This window comes from Pithys albifrons, chromosome 6 (genome assembly GCF_047495875.1).
Source record: "Pithys albifrons albifrons isolate INPA30051 chromosome 6, PitAlb_v1, whole genome shotgun sequence".
NCBI lineage: Eukaryota > Metazoa > Chordata > Aves > Passeriformes > Thamnophilidae > Pithys > Pithys albifrons.
In genome coordinates, this window is record NC_092463.1 from 58403512 (window position 1) to 58418974 (window position 15463).

At 39.2% G+C, this 15463-nt stretch overlaps 1 protein-coding gene across 1 annotated transcript in view; it reads right to left on the minus strand.

Moving 5' to 3' along the window:
• Nucleotides 1–15401, minus strand: part of ELP4 (elongator acetyltransferase complex subunit 4) — a 139469-nt gene extending 124068 nt beyond the window's left edge. The window contains exons 1-3 of the mRNA XM_071559065.1: nucleotides 15209–15401; nucleotides 10367–10402; nucleotides 813–934 (exon numbers count right to left, since the gene is read on the minus strand). Of these exons, the coding sequence (XP_071415166.1) occupies nucleotides 813–934; nucleotides 10367–10402; nucleotides 15209–15362 (312 nt within the window). The 5' untranslated portion in view covers nucleotides 15363–15401. The remainder of the gene's footprint in view (nucleotides 1–812; nucleotides 935–10366; nucleotides 10403–15208) is intronic.
• Between the last annotated feature and the right edge of the window lie 62 nt (nucleotides 15402–15463).

A 15463-nucleotide genomic window follows, 5' to 3' on the forward strand; every position in this document is an offset into this window, starting at 1 on the left:
TCACTAGATAGGAATACAGAAAAGTAATAATTTTGTCCAGAAATAGTCTCTGAAGACACTTAAGGAAGTAGCCAGACTTCACTTGATGCAGAAGTAATCAGTAAATTATATGCTACTTCTGATATTAGAAAAACGCAGCCTTAGAAAGATGTCAAATATTTAATGAAATTTTGTAAGATTATCCTCACACTTCAGCATTTTTTGCACTGTTGATCAGGCTTTTCCCCTTATGTAATTTTCTTATAACAGAAACTACCAGTGTTTGATTAGGAGCCCACTGAAGTCTGAAAGGATCCCTTCTGTATGACCTGATCCTAAGCTGACCACATTCCCTAGTACAAAAATGAGTCTGAACGAAATGCAATGTAAAGGGACTTGTAAAGATGTTAAATTATTTTTTTTTCTATAGGAGACTACAATAAATACCTACAAAAAAATTGTGCACTTTTGCCACCACAGCATACTGGGAGCACCTTAATGTCTCTTTCTGAGAGGCTGATGAAACCTGTGGGGAGTTGAGTTTACTCAAACCTTTTCACTAAGCCAGCAAGACCGTCTGGTTTTCATCCATAACCAAAATAAAGGACAAGTTGGCTCCAAGGCTGATTTGGCCTTGGGAGGATCTTACCACTGTCCATAGATGGAAGCTAGGGAGCTAATTTAATTCCCAAATCTGGCTACCCTGTACTTCCCAACACATTTTTATGAATCATCAAGGTTAATCTATTTGTTACTATGCAATACCTACACTTTAAAATGTATTCATCAAGAGATTGCAGATTTACTTGTCAAAAGCCATGAGTTTCATTTACCTTCAAGATGTTGTCAGGATGCTCTTTAGCAGAAGCAACGAAGAGGTCATGCCCACAGACAACTCCCTCTGCCAGAAAATACTTGAACAACAAATTGGAGTAAAGACCATATTTATCTTCCTCTGTGAAAACAAGAATGGTTGGAATTTGTTTTGGTGTCAGATAAATCACCTGCCTGTATGTTCACAACACTGTAAAAGGCCTCTTTTGCTCTATCTGCTGGAGTGTATAATGTACAACTGAGATCAGAGGGAAAACAGGATTCCAAAACTTTAAAAATCATGCTTGGTAATAACTGTATTTAAAATTTTTCAAGATACAGAAATAGCTCTCAATGATGCATTTGATTCTAAGATAGGGATGGGATACAGCAATCAGTGTTATCTTCCTTACAAGGCTTCCCATAAGTATGAACTAAGATTACTTAATTTATGGGTTAATGGGATGGGGGTTGTTAATTTAAGAGAATTATATTTATATTATTAGTGTTTAAAATATTAATCAATTTTCTTAAAATATCTAATAATCAATGCTTTTCAAAATTCAACCGTATTTGGCATGCTAAAGATATACAGAATTATCATTTTTTACACAGACATTCTTACCACTGCATTTCTTTCAAAGCTGTGGAAACTACAAAACCAGGCAAACCAAATGGCTTTATTTAAAAACCAGACAATTTGCAACAGCATTTTTGAAAGCTAACCAGAGCAAAATCAGGGACATGCTCAAAAGACACCTGACTTTACAGTTTAAGGACTGAGACAATGCCTGTTAACAGACCTTATGAATCCTGGCCTGCTGAAATAAAAACACAAACTCCCACTGACTTCAGAAAGGCCAGAATTTCCTTCAGCTTCTTTGTTGCAAGTTAAGTATCAGAAATTACCAGAATTAGAACATCTTAATGAATTTCATACAATTAAACTTTTCATAACTTAAAGCTATGGGGGAAGTGAATGTGAAACTGAAAACTGAACTATCCCTGATGCTCTTTAGTTTTAGGAAATACCAACAAGAGCAGTAAAAAGAGTTCCCAACAATATAACTACGCCACTCATTGTCCCATAAAATTTCAGATCATGTCCTTTGGAACAACATATTCCTGACATTTATTTAGAAAGAGATCTGAACTGGTTTGTTTGGGAGAAAAGCAAACGTGCAATGTCAGGTTCCACTTTTTCACCTGTTAATGTGGCTGCTGGAAAACCACACACAGGCATGTTGTGGCAGAAATACATAAAAAGACAAGATTTTCTTTATACAGAACCAACAAGACTCAATCCATTCTTTGTGTGACTTGGAAACAACCTCCTCCCTACACATATGAAATAGATAAAAACACCAAAAAACCACAGAAAACCAATAACAAAGAGAGAAAATTAGAAAGTTGTCATTCATACCTAACAAGAATATTGTAACTTCAATATGTATCAGAATAAAAAGTTTTGGATCTGAACAGTCAAAAGGAGCCAATGAAGTGAAGTGGAAGAAAGAAAGGAGAAGTATATCCAAAAAGGAGAAGGAACATCAATAGCAATGGGGAAATTTCAGACACAAATCACAGAAGAATAGTGTTCCCAATATCATGCACAACTCCTGACACTTCCAGTGTTAAGAGTAACAGGAAATTCAAACCACAAGTATTCAAAATCACTGGAAAAGAAACAGTTCTCCAAGAGATGTTTCCCATCCTCCATGGGATATTAGGTAAAACAGAATTTATTTCCTGCTTCTTTTTATTCCACTTTTAAATTTAGTATTTGGGATACTTTTTTTTTAAGCCAAAAGGTATACACTGAAAATTTGGAAAACTTCTATCTTTAATTTCTTGCTTTTTTCCTTTCCATAATAATTCCTGAAGATATAGTGTCAAGAGTAAATATTTTGTTATAAGCAGAAATATTTATTTAAAACTTTCCCTTTCATTAAGCCCAAGAAGTGAAACAGAAGTGACTTTAAAGCAAGATTTCAAGGTAGAGGAAAATACTTCATAACACAGTTGCTAATACAGGAAATTAAATAAAACTGGATATCCAAATAAGCCAAAGGGAATACAATAATTACAACACTATCATTACTAGTACTAGCCACTGATATATCCAGTTTATTGTGGAGTCTTACAGTTTTAAGAACTCAGCTTGTATTAATATAATTTAATTTTGATACTGTTAACCTGCTTATCTTTTTTAAAAAATAAGTGTAGTGATATGGACAGATCTGTGTTGTAAAAAGTACAACACTGACAAAAGTTTACTGGTGCCATTGCTGGGTCTCTTATTAAAATTTCAGCAGGACTGATTTCCAAAAGCATTACAGAATTACAATCTGCAATCTCCCTGGAAGTTTGGAGCTCTTAATTAAATATTGGGTGCAGTTTAATGTTGCATCCTTATAAAGCCATTAATAGTGTCACTGAAGAACTGACTCTCTCGTGACTCAGCTCCACACACTGAGTGGTGACTGAGGATGTAGATCCATGTACGAGATCAGGATTGAGACAACGGTCCATCCAGAGAAAACTGAGGCACTGAAGTTGCAGAAGCAAAAGGTAGAACAGGCACTATGTAAAGTTATGAAGAAGTATTTAAGTATAGTCTTTGGAGCTTGCTTAGATCTTGAACTGTTTCAACAAGAGGAAAATAAAACCCAGACACAGAGTGTCCCTTCTAACTGGAGTCCAGAACACCCACAGCTCCTGTCCCTCAAACGTTGGGCTCTCCCCAGTTATTGATGCTTTGGTTGCTCACTGCAGTATCACTGGGAATATATTACTCACAGGATATTGATTTCCATGTGCTAATCTCCATCTATAAAGCTCTGGGCCCTCTAGAAATCAAAGTGACAGCATGGTATCTACTTTGTTTTTTGAAATTGTCTGAGCTACCTGGAAGAAGCCGCTCTGTTATCACATCACTGCAACAGATGTCAGTGGAGGGAGACAATTTTGTTAGATCTCCCCCTCCTCAAAAAAACAAGAGGAAAAGGAACACTCCTCAGGTGCTCTGGAAGGATCCTCAGCTGTAACATTTACATCATCCTTGGTGAAAAAAAAAAACACCTTGGTTTTGTTATTTTTATTATAGGATAATGTTCACCTTCTTCACCATTTGAGGCAAAGAAATACTGAGTTGTTCTGCATACAGACAGGACTTAACTGACACTTAATGGAATATAAGCAAACATCTCATTTACTCTATTTTATGGTTTGTGTATGTGCAACAACTACACAGACAGTCTTTATGGATCATCATTTTTGGTACTAATTATTCCTTAGAAAGTGAACAACATGCCCAATTTTGTGCCAGACATAACATGGAAACTATAAACTGTGGACAAATATAAGAAAGCACAATGCGTGTTGATGATTATTTAACTAAACTAAGAGAAAATAAGGCTCTAGTAGTGAAGAAGAATTTTTACTGAAATTTTACTTGAAATGCTGAAATGTTAAAACAAACTGTAGAAGTAAAGCAACAAGGAACATGGATATAAACCCTCTTACTGACTTACCCAAGACGCTAATTAATTTTATTGACTCCTTGATTTATTTGTAATATAACAGGACTACAGACGTTCTTACAGTGCCATACTCTTCCAAAACATATTTTGCAAAACAACAAGGAATTTTCAATTTAGCCATTTAAAGATATTTACATTCAGTGTAAGGACACATAATTTTAGCCTTTCCTTTAGTCTGCTTACCTTGGTTTTAGCCTTACATAATTTTAGCCTTTCCTTTAGTCTGCTTACCTTGATTTTCATAACAGCAAACTTAAAGTAAAAATAGGAAATTAAGTATTAGAGAGTGATCTAAATATAAACCACCTCATAGCCTGCTACAGTACTCTAAGGATTAAAAGTGTCTCAGAAAGCCTTTATAAACTGTGTATCTGGAATTGTTAAAGTCAATGCATCTGTAAGAATCTCTCAGTTCTTCAATTTGTCAGATAGAGGATGGCTTTTTATTGATTCATTTCTAGGTCACTAAACTTTTGTGACATTCAAAAGATCTAAAGTGCACCCATATGGGGCTTTTCTGATAGCAGCCATTGTGCCCTGGCTTCAATAGTTATGTTACCATTCAAAACCATGGGAGTACAGCTTGCTTTCTTCTTGTAAATAAACAAACAAGTCATTTAGCACAGGTACCTCAGTAGCTCCCTGAGTATTTTCAGAGTCACAGGATGAAATACTTGTCTGATAATGCCAGGACTTCCTATTGATGGCTAGGATAAGTTTTCAACTGTGACCTTTATTTTTCCAAACTCCACCCACATCCAAAAGAACTCCATCCATTCTATACACGTAGGAACTAACACTTGAGTTCATTTTAGTCAGGCAAACGCTTTAAGGCAAGCCTGGTGCAAACCTTTATTCTCAGCCTCCACAGTAAGGAGCTGTCCCATCAGCAGCCTTCATTGTGAACTTCACTTCCAGCTAATAAGGCACATAAACAAATAGGACTCTTGCAGCTGCAGACCCTTTTCTGGGTCCAGTCCCCACAAGTCACACAGCCTCTGTACAGTCTAGACAGGTTGCCCTAAAGCTGCCAAAAGCCTGTCATAGCCTATCAGTATTGATAATTTTTTCACCAGATAGTTCTACAGTAGGGTCCTGTGACCTAAGGTGTGTCTTTCTGTAGCTATGAAACATCCCTCTGAACTGCTGCAGGTTATAAAATGTGATTGTTTTAATAATCTGAGATTCCACTTAAAAGATACTTTTCTAATGTCCACATTTACTAGGCTTGAGGGGATATACTTTGTGTCACTTGCATTTAATTAGCACATGCCAAAACGGAGTTGTCAAACATATAAGCTACAATATTTGGCATTTGGCCATACTTCAGGAAGGTGAATTCTGGTGACTGGTATTTTGTAGAATTATATTTAGCAAATCACTGTTTTGTACCTCTCTCGAGATTATCTTTTTCAGCTTTAAAAAGAAGATAAATTCAATTATATTGACAAGTGAAGAGAGCTCCTACCAGTCAGGTTAAATTGCATGTCTAACAAAAATAATAGTAGCTAATTAAAGTAGCTGAAACTGCTCCAAGGCTTAGAACATACAAGTATAGACCTGCTTTTAACCAGACAACTTTAACTTTTAATAACTGACCTCAGCTACCAACAAAACCCCTCCTACTGATAATCTTTGAAACATTTAGCTGTCAATGACCTTGTCAAAACTAGAGTTGCTTAAAGGTAGGTAAGAGCAGGTTCTCACATGGTACCCAAGACAGACCTACGGGAGCGCGCTGTAACTCACTGTGCAGAATGTGCCACAGAAACAAGGCTTACATTTAAAAACAAAGGAACATCCTCCTGGAAACTCCTCTCCAGCCTGGCAAACCAGACATACAACAGGTGAAAGGACATGGGAGAGGGCAAGGGGAAAGGAGTGTGCTGAATCAACAGCTACACACCTTGTTCTGAAAGGGGAGATTCTTCTGGAAAGCTGAACTTCCAAAGCAGTTTAAGATGAAACCACAAACAAGTGTTCTCTCATTTATAGTGAACAAACAGGTTCGATGGTGTCACATCAGAATGCTTGCTATAAACCCATCACAATCTGATATTTTGGAAGTAAAGTACTAGTTGAAATCCTAAACATTCTTGTTCTATGAACAAAACCCAGGAAGCTTCAAGCTCTTCTAGAAACCAGGATCTTCCCTGAGACTACCATGTGCCTCAGCTCTCTAGTTCTCATATAATTAAAACACTGCTGAAAGAATATACTATAGAATTAAGTTCAGCTGAAAAATCACGATGCTCTTTACTAGGAATTGAGTTTAAAGAATTGTACACTTAAATTTCATACAATATTTTACAGTCTTACCAAGTAACCTGTGCCATTACTGTATCTCAGAACACAACAGTTAAAATAAATATTTTAATACCCTGAATCTACCATTATTTGGTTAAATTAACCAAGATAATGTGTCAAATAATGAAGATGAGCATTTAATTTGCAAAGGGAGCTAAGCTAAAAGTAATGCAATTTATTCTTGCCTTAGAGAACGTCTAAGGAAGGGGGAAGAATTTAACCTTTTTATAACACTTGGAGTACAACACAGAAAGATCTTCCTAGGAGGTTTATCACTGACAGCTTCAATCCTGATAATATTAAGCTTGCCTAGACTAATCTCTTGACAGAATTTGTGGTATACTGACAGGGTATTCTAACAATGCAATTACAATTCTACCTGCACCAACTTCAAAAACGAGTCTAAAAATTTTTAGACTAATGAGTCATGAATAAATATAGTTACTGGTTTCACAGACTAGTGAGAGAGTCACAGACTATTCTGAGTTGGAAGGGACCCACAAGGATCATTGAGTCCAACTCTTAAGTCAATGGCCCACACAGGGAATTGAACCCATGACCTTGGTATTATTATAATCAAGTTTTAACCAACTGAATAATTATATGTTTCAAAATAACGTATGTAAGCCTTATTTGCAAAAACAATTAGTTTCAAGATCTGAAAGACACATTCTCCTTTGTGTTTCTGTAAAACTAAGTTTAATATCAGATCCCAAACCCACAACCAGCATGAGGATAAGAAAATTAAAACCTACCACTAGTATTGCTAGCCATGTGATCAGAGGAGAGAAAAAAAAAGTTCATGTAAAAATCCTCTAATGTTCAAATCATTGAGTCCTGTGATCTCTTTCATTAGAACACAAAGCTCATTGCCTTTATACTCACTTCATCTGGTGCCACTGAGGTCAGGCCAAATGGGGGGCCAACCCTGTGCTCAACAAGCAGCCAAGTGCAGGTATTTAGGGAGAGGGGATAAGACTGAACAAGAAAATGTGATTCTTCATGTGGCACTTGCTCAGCCTTCCAACATTATTATCCCTAGGACTTCCTTAGGCAGGCTTGGTCCCATTAATCAAGGAAAGCAAATGGCTTTTCTCTTCCATCAACCTGCCCAGTGTCCACTGAGCCCACAACTGCTTTTCATACCCACAGCACCCCAAGGTGAAGTGTTCCACCATCTCTGCTCCAGAAAAACTTCCTCTTGTTTGACAGTTTTCCAGCTAGTAGGTTCATTTGATGCCACCCAGTTTGCCTACTGGAAGGGGCAGAGAATATTGTAATGAGAAGACAAAACAAAATTTTTCTAGTCTCATAATCTCTGATGTAAAATATAATAGGTTCTGACATTATTTTTTTCTTTTTCCTTTACCATAGCAAGATTGCAGCTCTTCTCAAACTGAAAACGGTTTGAAATAGGTAATGTCAATTATTTTTTCTGGCAGGCAACTATTCAAAGTACTTAACCTGCACCACAACATACACTTATATACTTTATGTAAAAATCAACATTTTGGAAGATTCAGTGACACACCAAGAACTGTCTCTAATGATGGATAAAATACAGAAGTAAAAACTAGTCTTAAAGTAACAATGAGAGCAATTAGCTTGCTCAGTGGCAAACAGAAAATGTTGTTCAGCCTCTAGTGCAGGTTACACGAGCCCCATACCAACACAAGATAACATAATGTAATTCCTACAGTGACTAAAAGAGATTTCAAGTAAGTTTTCCCCACATTTTACTGCTCGGTTCTCCAGTGTTAAGGCTAATTCAAACAATTTGCAAGCATTCAAAATATTTAACCAAAATTCTAGATACAAACGCAATCTCCCAAGTGCTGGTTGTCATTTCACACTGAAAGTAAACACTGATAAAATATTGGGACCACAACACTTTAACCCCTTTCGGAAAATGAGTGAAAATTACTGAGTCAATCTGTCTTAAGGCTGAAGAGTCACACTTTGAAGGGCTGTTTGTCTGTGCCTATCACTGGAGACATGATGTTTTTGCCTTTGCATAAATTGCAAGCCAAGGAATTCTAAACAGTGTTACTAAAAGTGCTTCCAAGTGGATCCAGAGACTAAATACCTTGGAAGTAAAAAGCTAATTCAGAACCTCAAGAAGGATATAATGGGAAACTCTGACAAGTTTTCCTACTTCGTTGAGTAACTAATCAGACCTTAATTTGAGCTTCTCATAATGATTGAGGTACTAAAGAAAAATCTTTATTAATCTTGATAATTTTTGCTACTTTTTTCTTACTCTGGAGCAAAGTTTTCAGATTCTGCCCCCAAACTCCAGTTTACCATTTTGCACTGACCCTTGACAACCTGTGAGGCATTCAAAAACTCAAGATACCTCATTGCACTTTCCATCTTCTGAGTGAAACTGGCCTTTTTAGCTGTAATAACACTCTGTTTTTACTTTTATCTACATGATTTTACCTACACTTTCATAACTATTGGTGGGTGTCTTTCTGTCATCTGCTGTTTTAGTTTAAAATAATAATTCATTTTTAAGTATTTAATGCAGGACTTGGGGAATTTAATATGCTGGCACTCAGACATTTTGTCTTGTATCTCAAATAGCTTTGCAATGGGACAGGTTTTGTCACTCCTACAAATAAGGAAATTGAGGAACTTTACATCTGACTCAGTGGGAGAAAACAATCACACAACTTTTCTAGACTCCCAACAGTTCAGAGATATTGCAGTGACTGGAAAACAGAAGTTACATCTTGTCCCTGGGATCCTAGTTTTCTGTTCCAGCATTTCTGTTCCATTCCTCTTGGTATGAAGAGGTACTATTAAATTTGTTATACTACTCAAGATGTGAACTCAGATTACAGATGCAGATGTTTTCCACTTAACTACAGGTACTTTTTCAATAACTATTCTTTTCTTTCCCCCATGTAATAACAGTTCTTTTCGAAAGTAACAAGCTTGAAAGTTTCTCATAAGAACCATTAATGTGATAAGCATTTAAAATACGAAAAAAAATCACATCTCCACCATCATTTTGAAGTAGTTTTGTATCCTCAGAGGCCCAAGATTAATTAGCTAATGTGATAAATCAGGTGGTATCTCCTTCAATTTCTCCTCTGCAGTAATGACTGACCTTCCTCATACACCGAAACTGTAAGAACTCACAAGATGAACTTGTAAGAAGTTAACTCTTCCCTTGGAATTTTGGGTTTGGCTTAACCTGAGGGGTCTGGGAAATGTTTCTTGGTTCCAAGCCCTGTACATGCCCCAGAGATATCAACACAAGATGTTTGTGCACAAGGGTCCTCTTCCCCTCTGCTACACTTCAAACAAAAAGGAACATTCTCACAGGAAGGTTTCCACCATCTTTCAGCTGATTCTGGCAACCAAAAGACTAAAAGATTCTGTATTACACATGCCAAACTTAGAAATAAACCCCTTTGTGCTGGTAAACAGTCTGAATTTTACAGGAAATTAAGCAGTTTAGCAAATCTTAATTTGAATGTTTTGCTATGCACCCCTGGAATGCACTGAACACCCTGGTTTCAAACACAACTTGTGGTGCTCAAAGCTTTCTAAAATTCAGGGTTTGATTCTCCTCCAGTAATTCTTGAAACAGACAACAGTCCACTCTGAAGGCTACACAAAGTGAAGAGACTTGAGACCCACTTTCTTAAAGTCTGACTTCAAAAAACAGAGAAAAGGCAGGGTATTTGATGAATTAATATATATTCTATACTAACCAATGAGGAGAAGGGTTCCAACAGCTACACCTCCACCTGGAAACAAAACAAAATGAAGAATAAAGTAAGACTTAATTTTAATACTATGTTAGAGCACAATTAACTTTTCTTAGTTTGTAAGTCAAAGAAAGGTGATAACTGGGAATTTAAAAATATAAAAGTGAACAACATTTTAATTACCTTTGCAATACTTACTACAATTCTCTATTATGAAATAATTATACATTACATGTAATTACATACTGCACATTACAATTACTTTCACAATATACTGTATTATCATCATTGTGGTAAAAAGATCCTGCAGAGCTCTACAGAACTAGGCTCAAGGATCACAGTAGTGATGCATGGTCTGAGCCAGCAGATTTTTACTTGGATGGCTCAAGTGAGTAAACGTTCTTCAAATTAAATTTGTATTTATCACTGTCAAGGGATATTCCTTTTTACCAAGAAGGATGTAAGCAAAGTGACCCACTGAGAGGCCAGAAAATTCCCAGCCAAGGCTTTGAGGCAAAATCCTGGCTCCACTACTTTTTATCATATTACTGAAAACAGACTTGGCAGTGGGACAGGCAGAATTTCACTCAGTAAAACCTGGTCTGACAGATCATAAACATCTAACACACCTCTGAAAAAACATACACTATTAAAGCCTTTCACAGTATGTCTTGGACATAACAATTCTATGGATTCCTTTACAAAGGCAGTGAATGAAGAATTCATATTTTATTTTAGGCAAAGAGTAAATGGGCTTATAATCTGAATTCCAAGAATTACAATAGTGGAGTTACCTGAAATCAGACTGTTTTGTTTAACAATTATATAACACTGTGACAGGAAAGCTAAAAATTCCTGAGGTGTTCAGATGGCCACATGTAACCAGCCCACTGAAGTGTTTTGCATGAAGGAAACTGCAGTAAGTTATCTGCAATTACACACTGATTTAAAAGTTAGGAGCAAACTGGATCACACTGGTACAACACCCAAAGCTCCAGAAGTTAATTCTAGACTGCAGAGATGGACTCTAGTGAGCAGGATCATTCATTTTATAAGAGTTCATTGAACTTCACTTGAAATTGATTCCAGTGGGAGTTGGATCAACTTCTTAATCTGTAGCTCTGCAGGTGAGACTGAAAATGTCTGTAGCACCTGCCATGTTGATACATACCCAGAAGGATGAGAAAAGGCAAATTTCTCTCCTATAGGCCAAACAGTGCTAATACTGTTGCATAACAGCACCTGAATTAAACCCCCAACAAGATCACTTTGCCAAGTTGAGCAGGACATCACAGGGACAGTGTTCAGTCAGGTATTTTTCAAGCTATGCTCCCAAGTCAAGATGCCTCAGTATTTACAGCTGGACACAGAAAATATGATCAAGGCAGCTATAAGGGATGTATTATCTCATGGCAATAAAGGCTTAAAACTCTCCATTACAAAAAAATTCACTTGTAGCCACAATAGAAGTAGTGTCTCTTTTGCTTTTAAGTTGCTTGCACAAGAGAGACTTTGTTTGTCAAACACTATGACAGTGCAGTCGAAATTCTCACAAGCTGCATTTTCAGATCATCAATGGTACTGCTTCCTTCTACAAGCCAGAGCTGTAACATATGTGCACACACCCTGGTTGCCAAAGGCCACCTCAGGTCACAGGATTGGCTTTGCATTATCAGGTGCAGTGAACAGTTTGAACAAATGTATTTTATTATGTGGAATGCAAAACTATTGCAGTCACCATGGTTACATGTTCATATTACAATGAGTAACAGTAATAGCAAATAAAGCAAAAAACAGGTAACAGGAAAAAATAGGAGGAATGCTGATGGAGTCAAAAGGAAGAGGTAAAAATCTTAAATTTTTAAAAATCCTCAAGAAAGCTGCTTTGAACTTGTTATTCTTTCTAATTTTGCCATTTCACTTTTTCTCAGCCAGTATCTAAGGCAGTAGCCACACAAACAACCAAGCAAGTCTTGTAATGTTACACATTTCTACTTATAGCAAAGAGATTTAAGATCTTATGGACAGAAACACAACAAACTTTGCAAGTTGAGAAGTGTCCCAATTGTTTTCAAGACATATTCCTGACCTTTTCTTCAAGCAGCTTGAAACAAAACGTTCCACAGAAGGCATGTGGTGGTTATATGACACAACAGTGTCAGCTCATTACAGAGAACTGCTTTGGCACAGGTCAGGCATATGTGGTCTGGAAAGTAAAAGCTTGCAAGTAAACTTGACTATAAAGCCTGAAAATGCAGTGCCTTAATGGTAACATGGCATTTGAAATCCAGCACTTATCTAGTGCTTCTTTTCCAAAGGAAATGCATTTTCAAAGAAGAGCTACCAGTAATAATGTAACAATCAGTCAGCAGCTGCAGGTGAAAGAAATTCCTCCTTGTATCCTCTGCCTTCTCCTCCCTCCAGAAGTGCCCCATCAGACCTGTGTCTGATAACACCAGGCTTTCCCCTACTCACACTTCTCATAAACTGCATTTTCATGTCTGGCAAGGAATGCTGTATCTGGATTACAGACTCTGAACAAGGCAAGCCTTAAATTCAAGCCCAAAGCAAGAGATCTAGAGGATTGCCTGGTGACTATTCAAAATATGCCTATGAAAAATACGAGATTAATGAGTTTATAGCAACTTCCACTGGGAATTTATTTTTAAAAAAATAGGGATAGTGCTCAGTCCCTGGTGACAATAAAAATTAAATATTTTGTGCAGTCAATTATTTAACTATTAGTGGGCGAGATGAAAGAAGGAAAGTAACAGCACTCTCCAAGAAACACATAAACAGCATTGTACAACACGTGTGAAGCGTTTCCCCAGACACACACAAAAAGCACACAAAGGAGACCAAGTACAACACTTGGACCAGCACAGCAAGCTGCACCAACAAAGGCTCAGTCAGTTGGTCAAAGGATGTGGTTCTCCCCTTCACTCAGCACTCCTTAGACCACAACTGGAATGCAAGGCCCAGTTTTGAGACCCTCAATCAGTACCAGAAAGAAGTAAAGCTAAACTGAAGTGAGAAATAAAGTGAAATGAGTCTAGTGGAGGGGCAACCAAGGTGAGGTAAATGACTCCAGAGAAGGGGTTGAAGGAATTGGGCTTGTTTAACCTGGAGAAGAGAGGAAGACCCAAAGGCCTTGGGATGGTACCAAAGAGAAGCCACTGAGCAGACAGGTGAGCTCTTTGCTGAGGTGCACAGTGAGAGGGCAACAAACAACAGGTATAAACTGAAACAGCAAAAGCTCCCAGTGGATACAAGGAAGTAGAAAATTCCCTACCAAAATAATTAAGTACTGGACTGGGTTGTCCAGAGATGCTGCGAAATCTCTGCCATTGCAGATTGTCAAGACTCAACTGGACAAAGCCCTGAGCAACTAACTCAGAATCTGGTGCTGCGCCTGCTTTAAGGTAGCAGAGGATGAATTCTTGAGGTCGCTCCCCAGTCTCCAAAACCTGTGATTCTGTACAGGTCTGCTTAGCAGAGTGCTCTGACTCCAACAGTGCCTAATATTTGGCAACAAGGGAAATTTTTTTATAGTCAGCATGTTTGGCACAATCCTTCCTGGCCTCCCCACTGAGCCCCCAGGAATCAGGGATTCGAGGGCTAGGAGGTTATCACAGGTTTACACAGGAATATTGAGTTTTCCAGTTTGTCAGAGATGCTACAACTCCCTAATCACCTAAAAGTATATTTCAAAAGTTGCTATTGCTAGTGTTGAAAAACTTCCTGGACCTTAGCAAGGTCAGGGAACTAACTATTTAGAAGACAAGGAAAATATACTTTAGAAGGGAACCTGGGTTTATTGGGAGTGCCTTCAGTTTCCATAACAAACCAGTAAGTGTGTTTGCAAATGGCTGGAAATACAGGAGACTGCTACCATGGGAGCTGTCTGCATCTTCTGAGCCAGAGAAGATTCCTCTTATACAAGGAAACATGAAGAACTGGAATTTTCAAAGCAAATCTTCCATTTATGCAACTAAAGGATTTCACAAATTACATTTACTTAGTGAAATACTTCTCTCTTAAGGAAGAGCCTTCTCCACAGCGATGCTCATCCCTGAGCAAAGTGCAGACACACACACAAATGATATACAAGTTGCAAAAACTTCTTTATAGAATGGATACAACTTTTATACTTATCGTTACTCATACAGAATATCCTTAGAAAGAAAAGTGGTATATTCCTGCATTCCATGTGCTCCAAGAATAAATGAACAAAGCTAAAGTCAGGCCATCCTCACCTAAAAGCAGTCCCACTGCTGCACACTAAAGGTGCACTGCAAGTGTGTGAGCAGTTGGTGAAAGTGCACCCAGACAAAACACGCTCTTTACATCAATGAAATTAATTAGTTCCCGATCCAACAGAGGTGCCAGCTCATGCCACCGATGACACCACAGCAATAGTCACAACAGATTGGTCTGCGGGCCCCTCTGGACACTGACAGCTGGCAAAGGCAGAGCACAGCGTCACAGCAGCGCAGCTCATCCAAACGGGGCACTCTAACGCTGCAAGGCAGAGAGCACAGCCCAGCCCAGCCCAGCCCAGCCCAGCCCAGCCAGCCCAGCCCAGCCAGCCCAGCCCGAACCCTCCGGCCCCGTCCCGGCCGCGCTGCCCGCCCACTGCACCCCGCGGGGCCATGGGACTGCTGGGCAGCCGCTCCCCCGGGAACTCGGGGAGGGAAACCGACCCTTCCTCCTCTCCCCAACCCAGGGAGCTGCGGGGAGGAGGGAACAGCCGCGGGAGCAGCCGCGGCGTCCCGGGAGGCGATGGGCCCGGCACGGGTGGGGGAGTGCGGCCAGGCGGAGGGTCCCAGTCCCGCTCCCACCAACCTAGCACACAGTCGAGGGAGGGCAGCCCGCTGGAGAGCAGCAGCTGGCCGCGGCGCAGCGCGGGCCGAGTGCCCGGGAGCGCGGCCGGGCGGGGGCCGGGCCCGGAGCGGCGCTGGAAGCTGGTGCGGCCCCGCGGCGCACTGGCCGCCGCCATGTCGGGGCCGGGCAGGCGGTGACAGCGGCCGGGCACGCCGGCAGGGCCCGGCACAGCCGTCTGCGCCAATGGGAGAGCGGCTCGGGAGAGAATCAGCCAAT